At 49.1% G+C, this 27966-nt stretch overlaps 2 protein-coding genes across 4 annotated transcripts in view; both read left to right on the plus strand.

Annotated features, from left to right (window-relative positions):
- Positions 1–24154, plus strand: part of ARID3B (AT-rich interaction domain 3B) — a 32831-nt gene extending 8677 nt beyond the window's left edge. Inside the window, exons 3-10 of one of the 3 annotated variants that reach the window (XR_010606728.1) lie at positions 3670–3741; positions 5285–5357; positions 15045–15228; positions 16358–16617; positions 16821–17078; positions 18772–18873; positions 20094–20413; positions 23833–24154. Coding sequence is in view for 2 of the 3 variants with exons in the window: in XM_065641523.1 (XP_065497595.1) it covers positions 3670–3741; positions 5285–5357; positions 15045–15228; positions 16358–16617; positions 16821–17078; positions 18772–18873; positions 20094–20248 (1104 nt within the window). In the remaining variant the exon portion in view is untranslated. Of the gene's footprint in view, positions 1–3669; positions 3742–5284; positions 5358–15044; positions 15229–16357; positions 16618–16820; positions 17079–18771; positions 18874–20093 lie in introns of all 3 variants that reach the window. The other 2 variants (XM_065641523.1, XM_065641524.1) reach the window with 2 other exon arrangements.
- A 194-nt stretch (positions 24155–24348) lies between these two features.
- Positions 24349–26891, plus strand: LOC135992593 (uncharacterized). Its single transcript, XM_065641882.1, has 6 exons — positions 24349–24466; positions 25472–25527; positions 25796–25870; positions 26006–26023; positions 26288–26489; positions 26569–26891. The coding sequence occupies exons 1-6, from the start codon at positions 24349–24351 to the stop codon at positions 26889–26891; spliced, it is 792 nt and encodes a 263-aa protein (XP_065497954.1).
- Positions 26892–27966: the final 1075 nt, after the last annotated feature.

Here is a 27966-nt window from a genome sequence, read left to right on the forward strand (position 1 = left end):
TCATTGACTCGGCGCTTTCAGTTAACCCACGGGGTAGGGGAGGAGCTTTATTTTAACATTTAGCCTAGTCCCTAAGTGGATATTTCAGCAAATTTCTGGCCTAAAACCTCTGTCAAAACTACGGATTTGCGGTACGGAGGCGCAGAATGATTTTGAGTTTCGTGCCAGAAGTTTTTCTTTTACGTATTAAAGCTTTGGTGGGTTCTCTCGAGTTGAGACTTTGCCACTTGAATACAACTTTGCAGGCTGATGAAAAACCTCATGGGGCTTTAGCTGAGCCCCTCTCAAAGAGCTGAGAAAGGGGAATGACCTGGAAAAGGAGCATTTCCAAATCCTCATCACCATCCATGTTTGTGCACTGTGGTTTGTGTAGGAGGAGACCGTGAGCTGGTGTTCTGTTTGCCTTAATAATTTGCTTTATTTTACTGAGCACAGAGGTTTGATTAGTTCTCTAGTCTCTGGGAGGGACAGTAATATTTGAGAGGTAGGTGTCCCGTGGGGAGGGCTCGAGGCTGCTTGTTTTACAAGGTTTTTGTCCTCAAAAGAATGGGCTGGACGGAGCAGGAAGAGTGTTTGTCATCTCCTTTTCTGTCTGCTTGGCAACTCAGGGTTAACTCCAGCTTTTTGAATGTGGGATTGGAAACCAAAATTGCTCTGGACATCTGAGCTTCCCCTCTAATAAGATATTCCAGGTGGTTAGGGAGTAATCCTAAAATAGCTCCAGATATAATTGCTTGTGCAGCCTCACGGGGAAAGAGGGGTGTGGGGGGGCTCTGGTGGCCCCCGAGGTGTGTCTGTGGCCTGGGGAAGGTGACCAGCCCTTCCCAAAACCTCTCCCTTGCCACCCGGGCTTTGCATCGGGGGCTCAAGCACAGCCTGTGCCACTTCTACCCCCTTTTTTCTGCAAGAAACCAGAGAAATTCCTGCCTGTTTGTCAAACATCAGCAAATTCCCTCGATGCGAAGAGGTGGAGGGGAGGCAGGACTCTCCCCAGAGAACGCCCCACCTCTCTGAACAGTGGGTTTTTTCCTTCCTGTTACTATTGCCCGACTTATACAAAGGTCTTTTAATGACTTGTGAGGATATATTGATTTCTCAGGTTCCTGCTGTTCATGCGGAGGAGGGCTTCTCAGCAGAGGGTAACTTTGTTTTCCGAGGAGGAATGGAAAGGAAGCTTGATACCAAAGCTCCCACTGAGCTCTCTTGCTGTGCAAAATGTAGTTTATTCTGGATGCGGAGCACCTTTTGCTTCGGCGGGGCTCTTTACTTGATTTACCTGTTCCCGTTGTGGTCGGGTCGCTGCTCTGACCGCTGCCAGTGTTTGGTATCTTCGGTTGTAGCCTTGGCACGGACCCAGAGGTTTTTTGGTGAGCGGAATCATCCCTCGAGATCAAAGCTGAAGCCTGGGAAAGTGCCTGTTGGTGCTCGTACTCTGTTCTCTGAATAAATAAGGCTTTATTTCCCACAACTGCTGAGCTGACATTTTGTGCTAACCCGAGACTTCGCTACCCAAACCAAACCTGTGCTCGTGTCTCCGCAGCCCAGTTTCAGTGCAGCCTTGCTGGTTTACACCCAGCTCTCCTCTTATCTCTTCTGAAAGCTTAATGTGGGGAGCGGTAACTGGCTTTAAACCTTTCCAGGAGGAAACGCTAATACTGGCAAGTGTCCCTCACCTCGGGTCACTCCGTGTCACACCAGGTGATGTCCAGCTCTGCCAGTTTTCTGGACAGATGGTAAAACACCGGTGGCTTTGGCTGGCTTTAAGCTCCTTTTCACTAGCTGGGTGTGGAGGAACATTAGCTCTCTGCTCTTGAGCATCTCAGGACGGAGGTACAGAAAGTAGGATGCATATATTCTGCTTATTCTTTGTATCAAACCTTCTATCTTGTTCTTATCTAATTATCCTTTTTTGCTTCAAACAGAACAAGTCAAATCACTTCTAAAGAGTGTTTAATCCCATGAAAAGTTTTGTTCCTGGAAATTTTACCAAGTTCAAACCCACTGGCAACAGAGAATTGTCTGCTTTAAGCCCTCTTCTCTTTCTTGTCCCTGTCCTCAAATGCGGTGGAATAAGCCCTCAGTGTGACCGGAGTTTCTCTGAAAGCAAGCGTTTTGCTTCTTGGAGCACCTGGTTTAACACCGCGAGTGGTTTTGCCCTCTGGATTTATAACCAAGGACAAACTCGGGAAGAAAGCAGCTCAGCCCTCTACAAATCATTTTGCCGCGGAGTTTGTAAAGTTGAAGATGGGGAATAGCTGCTGCCTTCCGGAGAGATTCTCTTATTCCGACTGTTCATGTGGGTTCGTTGATCCCAGGTAATAATCCAGTGGGGTTTTAGGAGCAGCTGGATGTTACCATAATTAGCAAAAAACCTGTGGTTTTAATCTCTGCTAGCGAAGGACACCCAGATGAATCCTCCTGTGAAGAAAACTGGTCTTCAGATCTTTTTCCTAGAGAGGGCTGGGAATTGATCTGTAATAAACAGCTGACATAACAGAAGTGGCAATAATCCCCCATTAAATATCTTTCAGTTGATGGGACTCACTGGATAATTGACTTTCCAGCAGGAATTACTGGCTCAAACTAAATCAGCAGGCATTAGGGCAGCTCACTGCAGGGTTTTTGAAAGGGGGAAATGTAGCTTTGCCTGGCCGTGACAAGGGCTATTCATCTTTCTAATTCGATGGATGTGTCATGACCAGATGACTCCAAGATTTCAGATATTGGAGCACCTCCCTGATTCACGTGCTTTATTTTTGGTGTGCTGAAACATCTGGCTCTATTCTGTGCTTTTCTGCGTGTTTATCAGGACAGGGCAGTCCGAGCTGCCCCGCCAGGTGGATGTGGCTGTTCTCTTTCCTCGAGTGGCTCCAGAGCACTTGCTACACCGGAGCTTTATGAATTTTATGGTTTAAAGATGCTTGAAGATACTTCAGGATCATTCTTCTGGTCTCGGTGCTCCCAGAGGCTGCCTCTGCTGATTTCCAGCCCCGGTGATCATTTCAGGATGATGATTTCCCAAGGAGAATAAGCCTAACTAGCGTAATCCTTTTAATGCCTAAGAAGAATGAACCTTTAATCCAGCAAAGCTGAGCTTTCCATTTCTGTGGGGAGAATTCACATCCAGTAGCTTCTGGGAGTAAGGGGTCCTGGGTTGGCAAGAAGCTTCCCAGTGGGATTATTAATATTTCCCTTCTTTCTTCAGGATATTCTGGTTTTGTAGGCAAGTGAGGGGCGGACAGAAGGATATTTCCGAGTGCGTTTGGTGTCACCTGGCGAACAGAAGGAAGGATGCCTGGCTGACACCTGCAGCTTTCACCAGGGGCTCGAGGATGTGCCCTTGCTTAAAAGATGGACGTGGAGAGCAAAAGCAGCGCCTTAGTGTTTAGGTGTTGGACCTCATTACAGCTGAAGGTGTTGAGGACTTTCCTCTAGAATGGTTTTCCCTGGCACCAAGACAGTTTTTCGAGATACATTTCTGGCGGAGATTCCAGGGAAGTGTGCCGTGACAAATGTACAAGTGTCCCCCATCTTTCTAGTCTTCTTAGTCTGAGCCCTCAGCTGCTTTTACACGTTTGTGCCCAAAAACGCACGTTGGCAAGCTCTCTGGAATTTTCCACCAAGCCTTTCCCTGGTGATCCTTTCACCCTTTCGTTTTTCTCTCCCCAGAACGGCAACGTGACCTGGAGTGATGAAGGCGATGGATGCCGAGGAAGAGAAATTTCACGAGACTTTGCCAAGGTCAGTCTGATCCTGGGGGTTTTGGGGAACAAGGTAACTTTGGGGAATTCTTCCCCTGGTCTGTGACAGAGGGTGACTCTGGAGCCCTCACTATTCCTCTATAGCGAATTTGTAACAAAACCACAGTCCTCTGCCAACAAACCTCCCCTTTTGTTGCCTTTGGTCACTGGAATATGGTTGGAACTAAGACTTAATAACCAGACTTTTGGCATTTAAAGACCTAGTCAATACTTTCTCCAGCTGGGAGAAGAGTATTTTGTTTCTTGAACCTGATTAGCGCTGTGCTCGTGGATCAGAATGTGGCAGCTGCGTGTCACATCAGCCAGAGGAATTCATTTTAAACCCTTTCTGAAAGGGTGCAGTTAATTGCTCTGCAAATACACTGGTGTGTTTTCTTCCCAGAGCTCAGCGTGTGAGAAAGCGCTGAGTTTCACAGGAAATGAGCCCAAAATGTCCTTCTTTCAGACGAGATGAATACCAAGCAGCTAGCAGCACCTACAGAGAGGCTGAAATACGTATTTCCCAGTGAATCTTTGTTTTTTAGTTGAGCACGAGTGTAGCTACAACTAGCAAAAAATTCCCTGGAGTGATGCAGGGTTTTTCCTCAATGCAAACGAGAGAAGGAGTCGAATTCTGCTTTGTGTACAGCATTGTCTTGCGTCTTGTTCTATATCTTCCCGTATCTCTGAGGGCAACTGACTTCAGCCCTTTCAACCTGTCATGTTGTGACCTCTCAGGATTCTTGATAGGTGAAAATTAGATTATTTTTCTATTCAAGAGGTAGTTGTAAGATGACACTCATGCCTTTCCTTCTGAGAAATCAGTGGGTAATGCTAGCACACAGCACATCTCCTTTGGAATAAGGTGTCTGTGAAGCTTTGTTTTAAATGCTTGGGTTTTTAAGCCTTTTGGTAAAATTATTTCTGCAGCAAATTGATTTCTGATACTTTTCAAGGCTTTTTGCTTATTTTAGAGGGGCCTTTCCTGCCAGGCATTTGTAGTTAGAGGAAAGCTTTATCCTTTCATCTCCTCCTTCAAGGGACTTCGAGTTTGTCACTTATGTGACAATCCCTGAAGGAAGGAATCACGAGAAAAAGCTGCAGAGAACTTTCCCTCCTTGATGCCTCAAAGGTACAGACAACTGATCTGCCCTAAACCGCTCTCACCTTCCTTGTGGTTACCTTGTCTGTCTTTTTCTTTCTTTTTCTTTCTTTCCAGCTTGTCTTAATTATTTCTCTCTCCTTTGCTTTCAGGTGGCCTCAGACCCTGCGCTGTAGCAGTGTTGTTAACCAAGTTGAATCCTCTTCCCTTCAGGGTACCGGTCTCTGCTGTGCCAGCATGAATTATTGAGGGGCTGAGCAAGACAAACCATAACAAGGGTCCTCAAACTATCACCTTGTCCACCAAATCGTTCAGGAATCCTTCCTGTCTTTCACCCCTTCAGTACGAACACCGGATCACCCATTGCAGGAAGCTAATATTATTTTATTTGCTGTCTTGTTGTGGATTTGTGCCTTCATTTTTATTTTGTTTTTCCCCGCAGCTCTATGAACTGGATAGTGACCCTGAACGAAAAGAGTTCCTGGATGACCTCTTCATCTTTATGCAGAAGAGGGGTGAGTGAGCATTTGCTTGAACTCGGTGGGGTAAAAGCGGGCTACTGCCATTGGAATTCTCCCCTCCTGCATTTGAAAGAACAAATCCAGCCCTTGAACTTGCAGATCAGGTGGAAGAGTAGTGGTAAGACTTGAGATATTTGCCTTGGGAGATAAGGAGCGCAGGAAGAAAGAACTCTTCTGCCTTATGGCTAAATTTCACAGGTGCTATTTCTTCACCCATGTTGTCCATGAACTGAAGAGCCCAAGAAACCTGGTTCCCCAAGGATTTTTGGGACAAGGCTGGGGATTCTCTGGTCTCCTGTTCAGGTGGCACGATCACACATCATGGTTGATTTCCATGGTATGTGGCAGCTGAGTGTGAATGCCTTCACAGTCTGCCAAGAGGAGTGACATGCAATCTGGGGACTGGGAAAACAGACCCCGACCCACATTTTCCTGTAGATTCACAACGTGTCATCTTTCCGTTTAGTAGTTTTGTGTAGCTGAGTGCTGAAGCGCAGAGTTTCTCACGTTCCTCCCTGTGCTGTCAGCAATTTTCATCTCTCCTTGCTACAGGAGTGATGATACCTGTACAAAGTAGTTCAGCTGGGATGTCACACAAGTCTTTCCATCCCCTGGTTATCAAAGTTCAATCCCCTCACTGCAAAATATTCATACAAAAATGTACATATGTGTGGTATTGTGTAAAACAGACATCTCTGAACATTTCTGTTAAATCCCTCCAAGACTTTTCCAAAGATGCTTCTGACAAAAAGTGTTAAGTTGTGCTATGGACTTTTTCATTGTTTCCAAAGAAGTCTGCTGAATGTAGGTGTGAGGAGCAGACGTAAGAAGAACCTTTTGCTCCCTCCTGGTGTAATGCTCACTGAGAGCACGCTGGACCAAAGAAGCCAAGTTGTGCTTATTTGGAAGGGGGGCTGCTGCAATATTGTCCCCTGAGAGTCTAGTGAAGTACAAAGATGCAAGATCTCAGTTTCATCTGTTTGAAAATTACCAGATTGCTGGGTTGGAGCTGGAGTTTTGTTTCCAGTTGTCTTTTGAAGCAGATGCATCCCCCTCTGCGGTTGGCTAGATGACAAGCAGAGGAAAGGCTACCCAAAAATGCAGCTTTTGCAATTGCCCTTCATTTCCCTGTCTGTTTGTCCTGGCTGGAGCTGACACCTGCCCTGCGTGAATCGTCACTCTCTGGCAGTTTGAGGTTATGCTTCCAAGTCGGTTAAAAATTAGAGCTGGGTTTTGCTGATATTTTTTGGCTTCTGTGTGCAGAAGCGTTACAGGGCTTAATTAGCTTGCTTGCAAATGTTAACCTGAGCTCACATGTTAATGGAAGGACCAGGATGACCGACAGACAACACAATCATCTGAAGGGTGTGATTGGCAGCAATAGTAAACCTCCGGCTACCTAGAGAGAAATCTGCTTAATACTTCAGTGTCTCCTGCCTCTTATGTTTTAATTATTTATAATTGACATGTTCCTGGCGCAGGGGCTGAGCTGGTCACCAGCTGGTTGCTGTAGGAGTTGAGCCTTTAATCATCTGGGCATTTCCAAGTGGGTTTGTTTTCTGAAGGCTCATTTTCTTGCTCACTGGAAGGCTGAAAATAAAATGTAAGAGCCCAAGCACCCGTGGGGCAGAGATACCATGAACCGCACAGCACCCGAGAGCAAAGTGCTGTGTTTTTTAGTTGGGATATGCGAAGAGCTGGTTAATTTGCACCTCGTGTCTGAAGGGAATGGGAAACAGCTCGGCTAATAAACATTGGTGGTGTAAAGATGGGGATCTTGCTGTTGTCCAGGAGGAGCTGGAGAGGTCCTGGCCCTTGTTTGGGGCTGATGGATTTGAGGCACAGATCGCTAACTGATGCTGAACCAAAAAAAAAACCCACCACCCTGATGTGAAAGATAAATGACAGATTTCACAGGAGCTACTGAGTAGTTGGGAGGGATGAAAAGATTTGGTGGGTTGGTGCTGCTGTTAGGAATGTACCTAGAAATGTGAAGCCATGAAACAGGCTTAATGCAGATCAAATGTGCAGGTCTCATCTGCCTCTGAGCACAGCAGGTTGTCGCTGAATGACCACAGCTGCAAGTGATAAAATGGCCCTTCAGTGGCAATAATGATGGAAGAGGGAGATGAGAGGAAAGCTGTAACTCTGCCTTTGTTGGAGGTTTTATTCCTTGGATGGGGCGAGGTGAATGGGTCCCACCACGGCTGTGATTGAAGGGGCAGATGGGGAGAGGAGGGGAGAGTGGTTATTGTGCAAGACTAACTTTGAACCAGGCCTGCTACAAGACTGACCTGGCACAGCTCGGCAGGGCTGATCCTAGTTTGTATTAACACTGTCACCTTCCCTGTTCTTGGCTTCTCTGCAGCCTCAAACTAAAGATCTTTCCTCAAACCGAGCAGGGATAAGCAGCTTCACTGGTGACTTCTCTCCAGAGCTAATCTGGTGTCTTGTGACAACCTGAGTTTTGGATGTCTTGAGGGCTGGTTCCTCAGAAGCTGTATTTTTAACCTTTTAAGCCATTCTGTAGGCAAGTTGGTGGCTCGGGGCATTTTTTTAGAGCACAGGCTGAGGCTTCTCTGCGAGGCACAGAACGTGGGTTTGTTTGCCAAGTGCCCAGGCTGGAGCTTCGTCCCTTACAATAACTCAGGGTAATTCTGTGTTCCCCCACTTTTGCATTACTGAAAAGAATTTGATGACCTAAATGTACACAGCCAGATGGGCAAGTTCGTTTACTCAGATCAGACTCGGAGATGACGACGTCTTCCCTTTCTTTTCTATGTGATTGAAAGCCACCGCTATGAGGAGTCGCAGAAAAATGTAGCTGTTAGTTGGAGCAGTGGGACTGTTTGATCCCCTGAAAGGATCAACCATGTTCGTGTGAGACCTTCCTCTTGAGCAGAGGTTTGATGGGGAAGAGATCTAACTGCGTGCTAGGCTGTATTATTCCCTTTCAAGGGAAGCTGTTTTGTTCATTTTAAGTGCTGCCTTTGTGAAGACCTCATAAAACGTCTCCAATTGTACAGCTCTACTAATTTTGTTCAAGGTTTCTGTGTGACCTTGGTTTTCCCAGATGGCATGACCATTCTGGGGTTTTTTTATGTGTATATACATAGAAGGGGCTTTGTAAGACTGAGCGTGTGGTTTTAATGTTTTCCTGCTGTTGTGTGCCCTGTCTGCACATTTTAGATATGGAAATACAACAAATCCACGGGATTGACAAAAGCATTTACTGATGGATTCTTTTGTCTATAGGCCAAGTGGTGTTTATGAAATGTTTGTCCAGGGAATACACTTCATTCTTCTACTGATTCGATTTTGCAGGTTTCTTCTTTTGACCCTCTGGAGATATTTTGGAATCTGAATTAAGTGATGTAGTTCTCGAAATGAGACATCAATAGATAAACTGATAAAATCACAGCATCCTGTGCTACCTGTTTAATGCTGAGCCACAGCAAATGCTTCCTGAAATAGCAGGTGATGTTCTGCGGTGGAAAATTCTCACCTGAGGCACCGCAAAGGTCTGTTCTGGACGGTACAAATCAACCAGGCAAGGTCCTCTTTCCACATTACACCCTCGGATTTGTACACAGCACAATCTCTGCCTCTTGTCCCTCCTTTAAAGCAGGGATCAGTGAAATATTTTAGGCTTTTACTTTTACATTTTCAGAAAGAATGAGTTTCCTTAAGTTTTTAGGGGGAGCTGGCATTCTGGTTTACATTCCTCTGTATTCTCTAAGAGGTTTTGAGCCTTTCAGAACAGGGGACAGAGAATGCACCGCTCCTTGTCCTTAAATACTTTTAAGTGATGCTAGAATAAAATCAGATGCACAGTGCCTGGGATCTCTTATTTTGCAGGGAGCGTCTTGCCCATCAGCCTTGGGTGGCAGATGACTCAAAGCCTTCACCAGATATGTAAGTTGGTATTCTGGAGTTTACCTGTGTCAATTTGGAATAATTTAGAAGTAGTTATCAGCAGGTCCTTCCATCAGGAAAACTTTCTCCTGTCCTTTTTTTTTTTTTTTTGATAAATCAAAGCATTCATTACAGTCATGGAGACAGGAGATGTTTTTTCTCAAATTTGGTAAAAACCTAGAAGTTTCCCTTTGGAAAGATCTCAAAAAAAAAAATTTCTGGGAAAATACCCAGCACAGTTATTTTTTTCAGTCCAAGTAATAATTATCCCTGGCTTTTGGTGGTGTTTTAGAGCGAATATAGCTTTACTTGCAAAGGAAAATGATATTGGAAGCTGCAGCTGTAATAGTATTCAGAGCTTACTTGGTTCTGGCTTACAGGAGCCTTTTTTTAAATGTAGCCAGCATGAAGAATGTTAGAGCAGCTTAAATGTGTCGTTATCAACTGAGCTGGCATTGGATGAGGTGGAAAAGAAATTAATTTGAAACGATTGGCCGTTGTTGCTCTGCATGAACCTTTCTGTAGTGCATTCATCTGACACCAGCCTGCTTGAGTGAAGTGATGGAGCCAAAGGGGTTATTTTCCTCACTTCCTCTGAAAATTGAGATGTTAAATTGTCACGTGTTTCTGCAGCATCTCAAAGGCTGGATGTTTGTGTCTCAAATCCTGGCTTTCTCGAGCTCTTTCTTATATTGGTGCTTCCTCTTTGCTTTGGGTGTTCTTGGCCCTCCCTCCCTAGATTTAAAAGCACGTTTTTCAAATGATCAATGAACCGCAGCACTTAAACAGCAGGGCTGGCTCAACACTGAAGAGATGATGCTGTAGATATCCAGGTGGATGGCAGAGAGTGGAACTGTTTGGCGTGAAAATTTTGGACCAACCTTTATTTTCCCCAGCTCCTTTCTCCCCATTATCTTCTGTATTCATAGAGAGGTCGTACATATGGAAACCCACCACCGGTTGCACGGCGGTTCAACATCTGCTGAAGAAATTTGTGTGTAAAAGCAAATCTATTGGATCCAGCTGTGTCAGTAGCAGCAAATCTCCGCGGGATCTCTGTTTCAAGGATGGAGAAGCTCCCGGTGTGGGAAGGTTTGTGTGGCTGGAGCCTTGGCTGATACAACTGGATGCCGGTTCGGCTGCCGAAATCTGATAAGGGGCTGCTGTCAGCCTTGCTTATTGAGGAGGGAAGCAGAAACTGCTGGCGTTTGGAGAGGTGCAGATAAGAAGTGGGCCTCCTGTCAAATAGAATGTGATTAATTACCCTCTCTCCTGGCTCCTGCTTCGCTAGGAGTGGCTAATAGTCCGCGGGCTGGTGGCTCGAGCGGTGACATTCCCGTCGGGAGGTGAGAATGCCCCCAGTGGCAATGCCAGGCGGAGGGAGAGATGAGATCAGCCGGGGCACAGGCAAGGAGGAAGAGGCGAGAGGCTGTTTCCCTTGTTTCTGTACCTTTGCTTTGTATTTTGAGCGCTCAGGACAGGCTCATACCGACAAACACGACTCGCGCAGAGGAGCTGGTGTGGCTGAACAGGCATGAAGGCAGCCAGGGTTTGGATTCAAACCGGGAACTGAGACAGTGCAGGTTCAAGTCCATTTGCTTGTACTCTACGCTGCTGATTTGCTATTAAACTGAATTTTACCTCTATATAGCCTGAGAGAGCAGGGAGATCATTCATACCAAGTAATTGCGCTCTCTCCCTTCAAAGAAACATGAAGATCTATTCAAGACTTGGTTCAAAACTATTTGAAATTACTGTGGACTTCCCTAGTCTCCTGGAGAAAACCTCTTCCTTCTGGCTGTCTGATATTGTTTCTCTTCTGAACATATTTAGAGTGGAAGCTGGAAAGAGTCGCTCTTTCCTTGTACAGGTTGTGGCTTAAAAATATCTATTTTTCACTCCAAAGTGTGCTTTTTTGCACTTTGAATGTTGCTCTGCAGAATAAAGGCTTGGGATTCTCACCTCCTTTGTTCCTCTCTTAAAAAATGGGCACTTCTGAAAGTAAATTGGATAGGAAATTAAAAGGGGAGGTGATTGAAGAAGTAGTGCTCTAGGCTGGGTGTAATTAACTGCTCTTTGTCTCTGGTGTGCAGGGCAAGTTGTGGCTTAGGCTGCTGGTGGCTCTGCACCAGGTGAGGACTTATTTTCTACCATTTGGTTAAAAACTAGTCATAGTTGGAGGTAGTTTTCCATGTTTAACATCAGCCTACCTCTTCAGATTTAGGTCGAAGTCAGAAGTTTGGCTCAGATAGGACGAAGAACAGGAAGAAATGCGATGGCTCAGCCAGCGCCGCTTCCCCTCCTACCAGTTCATTGCCAAATAGATGGAAAAACAGTTGTTCCAAGATTATCTGGGGTTTACAGCTTCCTCAATCCCTTTGTAAATGGCTTTTGAAGAATGAGAATCAAACAGTTGCTCCAGCACTGGGGACATTGAGGCCCATCCATATAAGCCCTTTAGGCTTCTGTTCCATCTCTCTGAAACAGAAGAGGCTTTTGAGCGGTGTGAAATGTCTTGGCAGAGGGGGCAGAGATGTTTATAGCTACAGTCAGGCTTCCTCCAGGGAAACTCTTTATTCCAGAAATCGGAATTGTAGCTGCAGCCGTCTTTCCCTTCAGAAAACCAGGAGCCCGTGGGCTACGGGATGATTCCTCTTTCTCCTTCCAGACTTTTCCTGCCCTAGGGTTTGTCTTCCCAAGGTGCTCGTCAGCTGTTCATCATCTCTTTTCCAGTGGAAACAGGCTCCTCGTGTCCCCCGCTTTGGCCGATTCCTTGCTTATGTAGCTGGGGTTATATTAAAAAGAAGAAAAGTCATTTACCAAGAGTCATCTCCCTCGCCCTCTCCTTGACTTGCGCAAAGCTTCTGGCTCTTTCGAGCACGGTACGTAGAGCGTTTCTGAGAATACAGAGGCTGGGAAGTACAGTAAAATGAGTTTGCCATCAAAAGGCAACAAGTCTTACACCGTGCCCCCGGCTGCTGACCTTTCCCGCTGGAATTCTCCCCTCTGACCTCCGGATCATTAATCCTGATGCTGCCAGATGACAGTAATCCATCACGGCCCCTGACAAGCCCCGCAGCCGCCTCTGAAAGGATCCGCTGGGCTTCAGCATCCCCATCGTCCCCTGATACTCGTTTTTCAGCCTTTCCTGTTGGAGCGCTGGGGGTTTCCAATAAAGACTTTATCGCTTTGCCTTTCCTTGCAGAGGGGCTGGGGGAGGAGACGAGAGCAGCATTCCCCTGCCTCTCCACTCTTTTGCAGTCAGATCCTATGAAACCTAAAAAAAGTACAGTTAATTTTCCAGGTTCAAAACCCAAATACCTCTTTGTTGGCTTGTGGGGGATATTACTGGGGGTGATACTATGGGCAAACGTGGGAGAAAATGATTGTATCACCATGCTCAAGTGGTATAATAGAAGGATGGAAGTAGTTTTGTCCCTGCCGTAAAGTTTTCTCAGCGTGCATAAAGAAATTTCGGGAGGCGGGGGGAAAGCTAGGGATTTTAGCTTAGTTTATAAAGCTACTAATTAAATTTCAGGGCACTGTGGTCTGTGGGGCTTGTTTTAAAGCAAACTTGAGGAAGGGAAGGTGTCAGAGGGGCTGTAACGTGAGGCGGGGAGGTCAGAGCTGATTGCTGTTGCTGCTCCAGCTACGAGCCAGCTCTCTGGAAATACATTCAAACCTTTATTTCCCGCTGATGTAGATAACCTTTGTCCCTTTCATGGAAGCATTTGGATAAATACACTTGTGCACCTTTTCAGCTGTTGAGATGGGAGAGTCTAGAGAAGAGTAAAACTGCGTTTGGGACAAATGCAATATATTAAAAAGTAGATATTTCCTTAGAGTCTTAGTGGCTTCTTTGCCTGAGGAGCCTTAATCCGTGACCCCTTTCATTCTCCATCTGGTCCCTGTCCAAGGAGAGCTGGATGAAAGTCCCTTCTGGACAAGCTAATGCCATTCCCTAAATTGGATTGGGGAAAAGTGGGTGACTTTGAGCAGCACGGGCTTGCTGGAGGCATCGGGGAGAGGGTCTGGATGCTGCCCCACCAGAGCAAAGGGTTAAGACACCCTGACTTTCCTTGATGCTGGGGCAAAAATGCTGGAGTATTAATGTTTTGGGGTGGAAAAAAACACCTCGGCTCTTCCTAGAGGCCATAGGAGATAAATATTTCCCTGCTTTTCACTTGGGTGTGACTCTGGTTGCTGTGGCTCAGCTGATGAATGATAACTTCAGGCTGGTAACGCGATCGCTCCCAGCCCTCTGTGTTGTGCCTGAAATGATGCTCTTAATCTTTGGAATAACACACTGAGACAAAATGGTGGCTGAGGAAAACAAAAGAAAACAAACAACGAAGCAAATTGAGGAATTGCATTTACCTAGGGTGGGTTTTTGGGAGGGACCAGCTCCTGGTTCGGGGCAGCCAGCTGGGCTGGATGGATGGAGCCGCGGTGTGTTTAAACAGTTTAGAAACGTCTCTGTCGCTGCTCCCCGAGGGAACTGTTGTCTCTGAAATGCAGGAAGAGGATCTGATGTAGTTTGTGAAATTACTGCTTTGTGGGCTTCTCTGTCGTGGGCAGGGAAGGGGTTGTTTAGACAAGGCAAGGAAAAGAGGATATGAGAGATATAAAATGACGGAGCGTGCAGGCCAAGCCTGATCTGGTTGCTCTTTATGTTTTCTTACAGTTTAAGAGTTAGTAACTTGGGGAGATCGAAGGCAGCCCTATTAAAGCTGAAAAAGTTTACTTTGTCTATCCAGCATCTCATTAACCTGTGGGAACTGGCACCACATAAGAGGCTTCAAAAAGAAGAGAAAGAGAAAAAAATACATGTATAATGAGGACATCTGCAGAGCTGAGCTGAACTCCTTTTCACTAAACAGAATAAAACTCATTTATAAGGGCCATAAACTGCTCTGCTTCGGGGCATTAACCAGCTCGCTGGCTGATGAGCAGTGGCAGAAGTGTCCCCTGTGGGTTGGGGATTCCATAATTGTCCATTACAGCGTTTTCCTGGAAAGGCTGGTGCTGGCCATTGTGGTACTGCCCTCGGATGGACGGTGCTTTGATCCAGGACAGTATTTCCTATGTAAAATAAAAGGTTTGCTACATCAGCGTCTTTTTTCTCCCCCTACCCCTTCCTCTCCTTGCCTAAATCTCATTAGTTTGACCTTTACAAACCCCACGCGCTTTATCACTTTGAGGTGCTGCTAAAAGGTTAAAAATCAGATTTTCTTACCGCCGTTAATGCACAAGATGACAAAACTGAACAGGATGGAGCTGTTTCCCTTCCTGCCCTGTCTGTCCTCGCAAGGACAGAGCAGGACCTTGTTTTGGGCTCCAAAAAGCCCTCGGATGCCTGGTGCTTCTCCGAGCAGCCGTGAGGATGCCTGGCTGCTCAGCCCCTTCCTGAGCACCAATGATACAGACTTTGATCTGAAATTGCCCCGAGAGCCCATCAAAAATGATTCCTCGCCCCTCGGACTGAATAGTCCCTGCTTCCCCTCTTTCTGTTTTCAAAGTTGCTCTTAGCTGCAGGTTTGTTATGTGGCTGATAATTGCTTTTACCTACAGGAAAGGATTTTTCATGAAAAGGACGTGCCATGTCGCTGCGCTTCTCTGGCTCATTTACTCGCTCATCGAGAGGCCTCAAGTCAGGCTACAAATAGAGTTGCCTGAATTTCCTATTAGACAGAAGATAGATAGCCCCAACCTGCTGGTTTTCTTGGCCTCGTTTTCTCCCTGACTCCGTGTTTCCTTCCCTCGCAGGAACCCCCATCAACCGGATCCCCATCATGGCAAAGCAGATCCTGGATCTCTACATGCTCTACAAGCTGGTGACTGAGAAAGGAGGGCTGGTGGAAATCATCAACAAGAAGATCTGGCGAGAGATCACCAAAGGCCTTAACCTGCCCACCTCCATCACCAGTGCCGCCTTCACGCTTCGAACCCAGTGAGTCCATGAAGATGGGGACTGGGCTGGGAAAATTGAAAGTTTAAATTCTACTCTGCGGCCAGGGAGGGGCTGATAAGTTGTTTACTTATCCCTCTCATCCAAAGCTTGCGGTTTTTCCTTTCTGTTCCCTCTCCTCTCGTTTTTCTTAGCGCTGATTGTTCTTGAACTCATTCCCCTACAATCTCAGCACTAATACGCCATTGCGTACGCCCCCCTCCTCCTCTGCCTTTCTTGCCTCTTCAGAGCTTAAACTCCGCAGAGCAAGGAGGGTTTTGCTCTGTCTCTGAAGAGCACTTAGCACAGTGAGGAGGTGGGGAGGCTTCCTGATTTGTAGGCATCAAGTACAAACTTGATCATTTAAATGTCTGTGTTATCACTATTTAGTTATGGAAACTTCGATTTAGCACTTACTCTGAGGCTTGCTTTTCTGGCCTGCAGTACCTCGTGTTGGTTAGGCAAGGAAAAAAAAAAAAGAAGAAAAATAGAATAAGCAGAGGAGAAAGACCAGTAAAAGTAAAGCTACTGTAAAATTTAAGCGAGAAGGCAAAGCTGTGCTTTAGTGAGTTGAGCATGGGAGGCTGGGCTCTGGGAATCCACACCCAGTTCTTATGCAAACGCAGGTTTTTGGAAGTCCCAGAGAGGGAAGCTCCTTACCATTTCTCCACCTGTGATACAAACAGGCAGTCTCCTGCCAGAATTCAGCAAATGGTTCGGTGCTGCCCAGTACAAATGACTTAGACAAGAGTAATTCCTCAAACATCCTTCCTTGCATTAATATTACAGTCCAAGATCTTAATTCTTACCATTTTCAATGGTATCTCTGTCGTAAAGTGACTCTGGATGATTTGCAGTAGTATGTAACTATGTGCTTCCCTATAAACACGGAGTAAACTCAGAGTTTCTTTGCGAGAGCCGGGCTTCACACCCAAACCGCTCAATGCTCGTCAAACCAAACGCAGCAGCCGTCACGATGTGCAAAGACCACAATATGCAGACAAAGGCTCCAAATTTGCGGAGGACCTCAGCCTGAAAGGCTTCCTGAACGCGCTGCTTGTTGCTGTAGCCTATAACTTCATGTTCTGTTGAGAAACCTCCTTGAGTTTCCCTCTGCTCACCTCTCTCCCAGGTATATGAAGTACTTGTATGCCTACGAGTGTGAGAAGAAATCCCTGAGTTCTCCCGCCGAGCTGCAGGCTGCCATCGACGGCAACAGGCGGGAGGGCAGGCGGCCCAGCTACAGCTCCTCTTTGTTCAGCTACTCGCCCACCACCCCGGGGCCTCCTTCCCTCCTGTCTCCCCCAAAAATCCGCTTCCCCATCATCGGCGTCGCGCCGGGCAGCGGGACCAGCAATCCTCGGGTTTCTCCAGCAGCGGCTGTCAGAAAAGGTTGGCTACTTTTATTTGCAGCAAAGGTGGCTGGGTTAAGACGTGCAGGCACTGAAACACAGGGGCTTTTTCCATTTTATCCGCATTGGGCTTGAGAGTAGCCACTTGTGTGGCTCAGAATATTCTGCTTGTTGTTTCAACCTTTCCCTGCTCGCTTTAGGAAGGGCCGCGGGAGGGGACTAAGCGACTCTTTCCTTTTCTAGGCGATGGCGTGCCCTTGACCGTGTCTATGCCAAACCGTATCGCCGTGCCAGTGACCTTGGCGAGCCAACAGGCAACGGTGGCAGCAAGAGCAGCCACCCTGGAGCAGCTGCGGGAGAGGCTGGAGTCGGGAGAGCCCCCCGAGAAGAAGGTGTCGCGGATGACGGAGGAGGAGCAGCGGCTGGTCCAGCAGGCTCTGCAGCGCAACCTCTTCAGCGTGGCGCGGCAAATCCCCATGAAGATCAAAATCAACGGCAAGGGTGAGCAGTGCCTCGGGATTCACAGCAAGGTCTTTGCAGTATTTTGTTAGGTTTTAAACTTAACCGCTGCTGGGTTTATTCTCTTCTTGTTGATGCATAATCCAGCAGTGTCTGAGTCCAGCCTGGCGTCAGAAAGCTCTGCATCTGAGCTGGTAAAACCCACTTGACCCATACAACAAGATACTCTGAGTTTCCTTCATGACTCAAGCTGTTAAACCTCCCCAGAACTTGCCCTGTGGGGAATTGCTTTATTATCCTTTGTCAGGTGTGACAAGGCGGCTAAAAAACCCCACGTATCTGGGGGGGGCGCCCTACGCATCCCGGGGCTTTGAGCAAATCAGGTGATTTCTACCAACATCTGCTGCAACCCTATGCACAGCCTCCAGGCAAAGAACTCCTGGCTGGGCTGGGTGAGAAGGTCACATATAAGCAGCATTCATGGCCTGGGAAACGCGCTCCCGAAATGCTTTTGTAAAAGGGGAGTCGCCCTGTAAAGGTCACGTTGTCACAATCGAGACTGTTACACATCGTGGCTTCAAAAGGTGATTTAAGTGCCGTGGCTCCCTTACCTGTCCTGGGGGCTGCGCTTCCCTGGACAGCAAAGCCTCTGAAAATTTCAGGTCCAACAGCTGCTTCCTCCAAACCTTTTGATCCATTAAAATTAAAGGGCTCAGACCACTTATTAATTGTACATTGGGATGCAGGCGCAAGGCCAGGCAAGTTTGGCACGGCTTAGAAGAAAGGGAAGAGTTTTCTTGAGGCCTTTGCGAGCAATGCTGGTAAATGCTTTACTGAGATGCTTTGCCAGAAAAATATATATGGCAAAGGGTCAAAGCAGGTTCCCCTTTGAAGCAGTAGCAGCTTGCAGTGGAGTTAAATGGGATTGGGACTTCACATCACAGTTCCTGACAGCTGTCCATCCACCTAAACTTCACATGTACATAAAAACGTAACAAAAAAGGAGTACAAATTTTATCAAGTAATGTTCATTCCCTTTTATGTCACCTTTTTTTTTCTCTCCACTCTGAACTTCCTAAATCAAAATGCTAGGAACGATTTTAGTCTCTACAAAGAGTAACAGGCTGAGCCCTCAGGACTCCGTGCTATTCCCACCTTTGTTAGATGACCGTGGACAAGTCTGTCCTGTCTTTCATGCTCTGACTTTCCCAATTGCAAAATAAAAATCATCTTGTGCTTTTGAAAAGCATCGTGTGAGCTTATCACAGCTCGATAGCAACATTTAGGTTAAATGTGAGCGACATCCTTAGCATTCTTTACAGGGATGGTGGACTTGCTGTCCCAGCAGCCTTGAAAGGAGCTAAAGATGCGTTTTCCATGCAATGCCAGAGCCTGAGCAGACTCTCTGCATAACCTCTCTCTGTTTTAATAGCTCGATGCCCCAAAATCACCATGGGGTGGGCTGGTAACCATGATATGGCTGCGCAAACTGGAAAGGCAGAGAAGCAATCCTGCAACCCAAGCTCTCAGTCACAAGGTGGCTGAGGTTGGGAGTTCAGAAGGGTCCAGGAGGGTTTTGACATTCAGCTGCCCTTATATATTGGTGTAAATGGAGCCCCGGGAAGTGGACGTTGTGTGGGGATTTCCTCAGCAGAGAGCAGGCTGTGTGTGCACCTGGATAATGCAGAGAACAGGATAGTTCCTCTCTAATTCTGCATCTCTTCTTTCTTGAAAGAAGACAAACCAGACTCGGCGGCAGCGGCAGCACTGAATTTGTCACCCAACGGCATTGGGAGCATCAACATGTCGGTGGAGATTAACGGCACGATTTACGCTGGTGAGAAAGAACTGCTCCCGGGGATGGGTTGAGAGCTGGGCTGGTGGTGCAGAGCAGGATGTGCAGGAGAAGATTCCTCTCTTTTTATTGATGGTGTGGGTTTTTTTGTTTGGTTGGGATTTGTGTGGGGTGTTTCTGTCTGTGTGTTTGGTTTGGGTTTGGTTTTTTTTTGTGGGTTTGTTTTTATGGGGGTTTTTTTGGTCCTAGGCAGTCAGGATGAACGCCCTTTCCTTCTGGTGGTGGTGGTTGGTTAGTATTTTCAAAATCTAAGGGAAAGGACTTCTCTAGAAGCGTTAAACGGAGTATTATCCTTCTCCTGCTGAGGAGCGGCTTTACTCAGCTTTTCCTCGCACATCTCTGGGATATTGTCCCCTGTATTCTGCTTGAGTCGTTTCGCCGCTGCAGGTCACACACTTGCACCCTTGGACTCGGCACCACGGGGCAATGAAAGTTGCTTCTCACCCCCAAAGTCTGGGATCTCTTAGGCCTCTGTAAGCAAAACATCCCCTGACAAAGGCTGCTGGAGCAAGTCCTGGTGATCTCTCCAGATATGCTGGTTATCTCTGGTCTGTCTCCACACCTGTTTGGCTTGCGCCGAGCCTCCCTCTGTTAGGATGAGGTTTTTGGGGATGGATAAGCTGCATCTGGAATATTGTGTCCAGTTCTGGGCCCCTCAGCTCCAGAAGGACAGGGAACTGCTGGAGAGAGTCCAGCGCAGCCACGAAGATGCTGAAGGGAGTGGAGCATCTCCCGTGTGAAGAAAGGCTGAGGAGCTGGGGCTCTGGAGCTGGAGAAGAGGAGACTGAGGGGTGACTCGTTCATGGGGATCAATATGGAAAGGGGGAGTGTCAGGAGGATGGAGCCAGGCTCTTCTCGGTGACAACCAGTGATAGGACAAGGGGCAATGGGTACAAACTGGAACACAGGAGGCTCCACTTAAATATGAGAAGAAACTTCTTCCCGGTGAGGGTGCCAGAGCCTGGACCAGGCTGCTCAGGGATGTTGTGGAGTCTCCTTCTCTGCAGACATTCCAACCCACCTGGACACCTTCCTGTGTAACCTCATCTGGGTGTTCCTGCTCCGGCGGGGGGATTGGGCTGGATGAGCTTTCGAGGTCCCTTCCAATCCCTGACAGTCTGTGATTTTTTTTTTTTTTTTTTTTTTTTGTACCCTCCTCAGCTGTGCCACCTCACTGACCCTTCTCTTTCTCCGCCTCGCAGGAGTGCTCTTTGCCCAGAAGCCGGTCGTCCACCTCATCGCAGGCTCCAGCACCCAAAGTTCCTGCAGCAGCAGCAGCAGCTCCCACTGCTCCCCCAGCCCTACCTCATCCCGCGGAACCCCCGGCGCGGAGCCCTCCACCAGCTGGTCTCTCTGACGGACGGCCCAGCCTCTGGTCTCACACTGGCCTCCGGCACCTCTTCCTCTGCTCGGGGAGGGAGCGAGCCGAAGGAGTCGCACAGATTACCTCATCTCAAGGAACCTGCTTTTGGGGTTGGCCAACGGCGAGGTGATGATGTTGAAACCGTTCCATGCCAGCGAGGTTTTTTTCATCATCTGTTTGGCCAGCCTTTTTCTTTTGTTCTCCCCTTTCTTCCGCCCTTTCGCTTTTTGTTTTCTTCTTCCTCCTCCTCCCAGGGTTTGCCGTGTTCCTGTTGGGGGGTGGGACATGGAAGAGTGAGTGGGGGGACACACCTGGCGTTTTTCAATCAGGGATCATCTCTAGGAGCTGCGAGTTGAGAGATGGCCGAGACATCACCAAGGCAGGTGGAAAGACCTGGAGTTGGGGCAGGGAAACTCGGTTCTCCTCGAACCAGTACCCACAAGGACTTTTTCCCACAAAACAACTCCGTGTATTGACAATCCAAAGAGCCATTACACATGTTAAAAACCTCGCGATCAGCTGCTCGGTTCTCCTGGCTGGTGCTGGCCTCTTCCCCACTGTTGCCTTCTTCAGGCTTTCAGCCAAGTTTTAAACACCCTTGACCTTGTCTCTCTCCCCTTGAGGAACTTGTCCCCCTGACTTCATGTTTTGATCCTCACAAAAGGGCTGGTGAGTGACTTCCTTCTCCTAAAGTGTCTTTCAGTAGCCCCAGAAGCTCTCCACAAGGTAGAAGAAATATCTGAACTCTAATGGGGCGTGTGTAGGTATTGTGATTAATGTCACACACACACACACGTCTTTTCCTTGGGCTCTGTAAAGCCTCTAGGCGCCCAGTCCCCTTCAAATTGTACATGAGCAAAAAGAAAGTCGCTCACTCTCAGTTGAGTAAAACCTTTTGCTCTCCTGGGTGGAAGCAGAGAGGAGGAAATCAAGCCCTTCCTTGTCCTTTTCCCTCAAACCTCTGGTCAAAAGCGAAGGCCCAGCCGTGGCTCTCCCATGTCTGGAGCCACCCAAGGTGACTTTAGTGACTCCAGGAGCTCAGGTCCTGCTCAGGTGGCCTCATTCTGTCCTCTCCTCCTCCTGGCTTTGCCCCAGCCTGGAGATCAGGTCCCAGCACCAGCCAGCCTGCCCTGGTGACGTCCTGCCAATCCTCCAGGCCCAAGTCAGGTTTTTTTGAGCAGACGAAATACCTCAGATATGTACTTGTTGTTAGAGGTTTGTTTTGGGTTGGTTTTTTTGTTGTTTTTGTCTTTTTTTTTTTTTTGACCTCTTCAGGAAGTATTGGCATATCTTATCACTTGTTTTTTTTTTTTTTATACATGGTTTTGCTGACATTATGTTGGGTTTTGTTTTTGTTTTTTTAATTTTATTTTTAATCGTATCACCAAAGACAGAAAAAAAGCTGAGTGAAAGAGCAGTGGCTCCCCCGTCCTCCAGGCTAAGCAGGAGACAACCTGAACAGCATTGTCCCAGGATATGTGCATGAGATGGGAGGACAGGGAGAGGTCGGAAAAGAGAACAAGAGTGGCTGTTGACATAGAAGATCTGTCCTTTATGTTGGACACGAGGGTGTTTGCAAAGTCCCTGCTCTTTTTCCAAGTTGCAGGGTCTGTGCAAAAGCAGAGTTTGCTGCCCCCAACCAGCTCCTCAGCCCTGCTGGGACTGGGTTATCCCCAACACAGCTCATTCTGTCTGCGTGACAAGATTTGCCTTTGTAAGAGCCACTGAAATAAGTTATTCTTATCTGTCACCTGTGCAGAGGTGCCTGTGTAATGACCCCCTGAGCCAGCAGGTATATTATGATCTTACTTAAAATCCATGTTATAACTCGAGAGGTTCAGCCTACTAAAAACCAGTTTTCTGGAGTGCAGTGGGTGAGCTGCCCCGTGTCGCACCAGTATGGTAAGAGAAAGGCACCACGTGAACTGTGCAGGAGGGGCTGTACCTGCCTGCACCGCTGAGACTAAGCTCAGCCTAGAAGCGTCTGTTCCTTCCTGTGAACAGTATAAGCCTGTCTTAACGCTCTGCGAGATTTTACAGGTCCGGGGGAGATGCCCTCTGTACTACCTCTGGTTAGTGCTGTGCTCTCTGCTGTTTATTTTATGAAAAGCTGTTTATTTTATTTTAAAAGTATGGATTTTAAAAACACTGAGCCACAGGAAAAAGCCCCATCAGCAGCCTGAGGATCGGGCTGCAAAACGTACATAGAAAATGAAATCACTAATCCTTCTTTTAAACTCTCAAATGTCAGGTTCTCCTTTTTAATCCCCCAGCGCTGCTGCTGTGTCCCGAGAGCTCGTGGTAAGGCTTGTGTAAACCATGGGCAGCACCTCCTAGTTGCAAGAGGCTGCATGCTCTCGAGACCTTAGTTTCTACACTACGGCTTGAGTTATCCCGCTGCCCAGCGTCGGGAGGACGAGGGAAAGCGGCTGAGGGTGCACATGTCCCGAGATCGATGCTGCTCTGAGATCTCCCATCGCTTTGGGGTGGAATAACAACCCCACACCAGGCATGGAGAGGCTGAACTGCTCAAATTGTTGTTCCAGATTCAGATTGAGTTTTGGTTTTCTTTCCGCCCCACCCCCCCCCCCTTTTTTTGGTTTTATTTTGGTGTGGGTTTTTTGTTTGTTTTTTTTAAATGTTTTTGTGAATTTTTTTTATTATTATTATTTTTATTTTGGGGTGGGTTTGGGGGCTCTTTCCTACAAGTGGGACTGGGGGACTTTTTGCTTTTCCTTTATGCTTTCTTCTCTGGTCCTGGGGAGCAGAGGTTAGTAATGGGTGGTTTTGCTGATGTATCACATGCTAACGTTGTGTTTTCTTGCACAGAAAGGCACTCGAATCACTGAACTGCTAAACAGCTTTGACACTACTAGAGTATTAATGTTTATAAGCTTTACACAACTAGACTGGAAATAGGGACTAACAGATTGTTTTGTATCCGATTCAGGGAAAGAATCAAGTCGGGATGCGTAACAGATACCTCAGTAAAAATAAGCTGCATCAATAAACTGGTCCTTCCTCAGTGACAAGGACCAGCCAAGTCAGACTGTGAAGAGTTAAGCCTTTCCCTAAAGCCTGGCTTTGATCTTGGCACACGCAGGTTTTGCTGAGCTCCAGGTCTCCTGCTGAGCTGCCGGGCTTTGGGGAACGGGGTTTTAGAAACCGGGCTTGTGGAAACCAGCAGCAGAGACGGGGCGGAGGAGCCGGGGGAGGCTGAGCGAGGGTGGTGGGTCCCCCCAATTCCCCCGGCTCCGCATCATTTCACTCGACCGTGTTCGATTGTAAAGTACTCAGGGGTTTTGATACTGCGGGTAGAACTGTTCCTTGCGTGGAGTGCTCTGCTTTGCAGTGTCGCTAATTCTCTTTCAACTCCAGACCAGCGAAGGTTTTGCAGCAAGCAGCCAAACCAAAAATTAAAATAGCAAATGAGGAAAAAAAATAAAATGAAAATCCCCCAGCTTGCTTCCACGTGGCCTTTAGTGCTCCTGCTTCAGGGGGAGGTTTGCTGGGTTTGATGCTGGAGAAAAAGCAAAGCAAAGACAAAATAAAACCCAAACCTGTTTGTCCTCTTGCAGTGGGTCCCAGTTGATGCTGGGAAGGCACAAGGACGGTGAACGTGTCACGCCGAGTCCTTTGGCCGCTGCCTGCGTGGGTGCGTTTGCTCCAAACGCCTTCGCATCGGATGATGTTTTTCACCAAACAGCTGCAGCAGCCTTGCTACTAGTTTTCTTACCTATTTAAAAAAAAAAAAATAAATAAAAATAAGTAAAAAAAAAAAAATAAAATAAAATAAATTTTAAAAAAAGAAATGTGATAGCCTAGGCGGTGGATAAATACCTCAACGTCTCCTTCCAACAAGTGTCTGTATATGTTGTTGTTGGGTTTGGTTTTTTTTTTTTCTATCTTACACGTTATCTGAATGTTTATATTCCAATAAACTTCTACCTCTTCACACGGTGACCCCACGAGCCTCGTTTGTGTCCGCGCCGCTTCGCTAAATTAAGGTTTCGCTAAATTAAGATTTCGCTAGATTAAGATTTCCAGCGCGCCGCGAGGGCTGTCGGGAAATGTAGTCCGCGGAGTGGCCGCGCATGCGCAGTTTGGTGCCCCGAAGGACTACATTCCCCAGCAGCCCCCGCGGCGCCTCACGTGGGCTGGGCGGACCAATGGGAGCGAAGGGGCGGGCGCGGCGGCGGGCGGGTTCGGGGGGTATCGGAATTTAGTTTTTCAATTAAATAATGTTTAATTGAGAAAAATATCGTGAAGATATTTGTAAGGAAGTGCGACAGGAGTATTTTTTTTTCCCCCATGAAAAATCACGGTGCCTTGTGGAGGTTCGCTTGGCGGTTTGCTTATTTTATAGTAAAACAGTATTATTTTCATAATGGTTCTTTTTAAAGTGGGGAAATTTTTTTTTTTTTTAAATTTCTGGTTTCAGCTGTAATTAGCCCTAGTTTAGTGGAGACTCCATGATAAATGATGCCGTGGAGGTCGCCTGGTGATAGAGGGTGACAGCTCCCACATCACCCACCCCAAGCCCTGCCAAAGCCTTCGCTGACACCCCAGAGCAAGGATTAAAATTTAATGTGGCTCTGGAGCCGACCCCAGGCACGCACGGCCCCGGGGACACAGGGCTGGGGACAGGTTGGTGGCCGTCCCTTGGGCCACCTGCAGGGCAAGAAGCGTTTTGGCACCAAGAGGTGGTTTTGCATCAGTGCGGTGGCCACCAGCTGTCGGTACCTGGTGACCGCGGCGCCGTTTCGCGACTCCTTCAGGGTCACCCAAGGGGTTTGGTGATGAAATGTCACACCAGGTTGGGTTCGTTCCCCTAGGACCGGCCTCAGGGTGCAGGAACAGAGCGGGCTGGGTGCCACGGCGGGGCCGGTCGGTGTGGTCCGGGCACATTCCCGGGCACCGGCAGAGCTTGGTGCGGGTGCCAAGAGCCGCCGCGGTGCTCGCTGGGGAGAGCTGAGGTCCTGCCCCACCGCTGCTGGTGGAGCAGGAGCTGCTTGGGGACCCCGGTGGAGCCAGGGGACCTCAGGAGGTCCCAAAGGTGAGGGAGTACCGGGGCTGGCACGGTGCCTGGGGCTGCAGCTTGGGTTTTGGCACAGCCATGTGCCACCACAACCGTTTGGGGACAGAGAGGTCCCCGTGCTGGAGCTGGGCACAGCCCTGCGTCTGCAGCTCTCTGCACATCATGTTTTCTCCTTGCAGATGAGCCTCCTCAGCCAGGTAACCGGGGAGCCATCGCGGTGGGCACCTGCACCCAGGTGGTGCCACCCCGCTGCTGTGGCCCCCGTCACCCACAGACCCCATGGATGGGACCTGCCCAGTGCTGAGTCTGGGGACACAGGGGGATGGGGGGTCCTGGAGGCTGCATGGGCTGGAGGAGGGTGCTCACAATGGTGGGTGATACCAGAGGTGAGTGCCAGCAGTGGTGAGTAACAGCAGGGATGCATGCTCATGGCGATGGGTGCTACCAGGGGTGGGTGCCAGCCAGGGATGGGTCCCAGGTGTCCCTGTCCCCTCTACCCACAGGTGAGCGCCCTGCTGCAGACCCTGCGAGCCCCAGAGGGGCCGTTCCTCCAGTCCTGGCGGTGCCTGAGCTCCTGGGTGCGACAGGTTTGGGGGTGCTGGCACGGGAACCCCAGCCAGGGGCTCAGGCAGGGGGTGGCAGCAGCTGCGCCATGCCACTGGTCCCACCTCCCCGGTGTCACTGGGGCTGATGTTGAGTGTTCGTCCCTCCAGGTGAGCAGCTCCAGGCAGGTAAGTGCCAGCGTCCTCTCGGCACCCCACAGCATCTGTGTCACCCTTGGTTCAACAGGGCCAAATCCCGCACGCCCTGCCCTTTCCTCATCACCCATGGGTGCTCAGCACCTGGAGGAGATGGCCCCTTCCTGGACGGTTTCCACATACTTGGAGACCAAATCTGTGCCCAAGCCACTGGGAATAGGGGATGAGCCAGTGGGTCGGTGATGCTGCTGCTGTCCCCAGAGCACTGGTGGCCCTGAGACACGGATGGATCCGCAGGCGGTGGCCGGGGTGGCGAGCACCACGGCATTCTTCCTCTGCGAGGGGCTGCTGGGCCAGCACTTTGACGTGGTCCCCAATGGGGTGGCCAAGCCCCAGCCTGGGGACCTCTTCCTCTTCCCACTGGCCTCCGGGGGCCCTGGATGGTGGGGCGCCCACGCTGGTGTGTACTGCGGTGACGGAGAGATCATCCACCTGGAAGGTGAGCCCCACCAGGTGGTAACAACATGGGGATGTCCCCATGGAAAGAACATGGGGCACAGAGTCTCCTCCACCCCCAGGCAGCTCGGGAACATCCCCATCGGGGGTCGTGGCCAAGCATGGCAAGAGCCACCTCTTGCGGACTCGGGGCCCGGCCAAGGTGCTGCGGAGGAAGGGAGGGCTGGATGCAGCCGCCCTGCAGCGACGGGTCCGGGCGGCCATGGACCAGGCACTGGAGTATGATGCCGTCACCTGCAACTGCGTCCACTTCGCCCTTGCCCTGTTGGGGCTGGGCCAGCTCGCTGGTGCCATGGTGGGAGCCAGCATCCCAGGGGACTCTGAACCCCTGCCCAGCGTCACCACAGCCCGTCTTCTCTCCCAGGTGTCCCCAGCGCTGCAGTGATGGAGGCGACGATGTGCCCAGGGGACACGTGGGGCTGGAGCATCCGTCCCCAAGGGACCAGCGTAGTGCTGGCAGCTTTGGCATCCCTCTTGTGTGGCAATAAATGGTTTGCATGGAAAGCGTGTGCCAACCCTGTGAGATTTGTGTTGTTTTCGCCTTCCATTTCCCAAAAGCCCCTTTCCTTGATGTCCCAGCCCTGGAGCAGCCACCCTCTCCTGCCCCCCTCGCAGGAGCAGCTGCTCTTCGCTCCCCAGGTCCTCCAGACGCCTCTTTCCCTGTCGCCGTTTGGTTTGGAGCAGCGGCATCGCTCAGTGCCCGGGCTGCTGGCTTGAGAACTGGCTCCAGGGCGGGAGCAGGTCTGGTTGGAGCCCGGTCACTGTTCCTGTGCCCCAGGGGACAGTCCCAGGTGCAGGGGGGGCTGGAGCAGGTCTCTCAGAGGCGGCTGGGAGGCCACTGCAGGACAAGCACTTTTGCAGATGCTCTGCAGCTCCTCGGACTCAAGGGTGTTTCCAGCAAACTTACTCTAAAGATGCCTCCTAAGGGGGAACGAGGTGGTATTTCACTAGAGGGAACGGTCCCCACGTTACAATTATTGCAATTATTTCCCCAGAAGCTTCTTAATCTAAACATTCTTCATCCAAATCTTATTCTCAATCCAAAACTGTACACACTCAGCTCGAGTTCGTCAGCTCTTTCGCGCCTACGCATAGCAGTTAATGTCTCACCGCGGTCCTCAGTGGAGCCGGCTTATATAGAGAGGTTTATTCAAACATGCAAACAAGTTCAAAGCCGCAAACCGAACACCGAGTTCAAACACACAAACCGCCGTTCTTGCCCCGCTGCTCCCACACGACGGGTAACGAGCCCCCGACCTCCGCACCCGGCGGGCGGATCCAAGAGGCGGGCTGCGATTGGGTGGAACTGAAACGGGCGGAGGCCTGGGATTGGCGGGGCCGGGAGCAGTCTCGGGTCGGGATTGGCTGGATTGGCGAGGCGGGCGGAGCCTGAGCCTATAAAAGGCGTGGGTATGGCCCTGTTAGCGCCATTGTGGAGCGGCGCCCGTGGGAGCTGGTAG

The sequence above is a fragment of the Caloenas nicobarica genome, chromosome 10 (genome assembly GCF_036013445.1).
Source record: "Caloenas nicobarica isolate bCalNic1 chromosome 10, bCalNic1.hap1, whole genome shotgun sequence".
Classification (NCBI taxonomy): domain Eukaryota; kingdom Metazoa; phylum Chordata; class Aves; order Columbiformes; family Columbidae; genus Caloenas; species Caloenas nicobarica.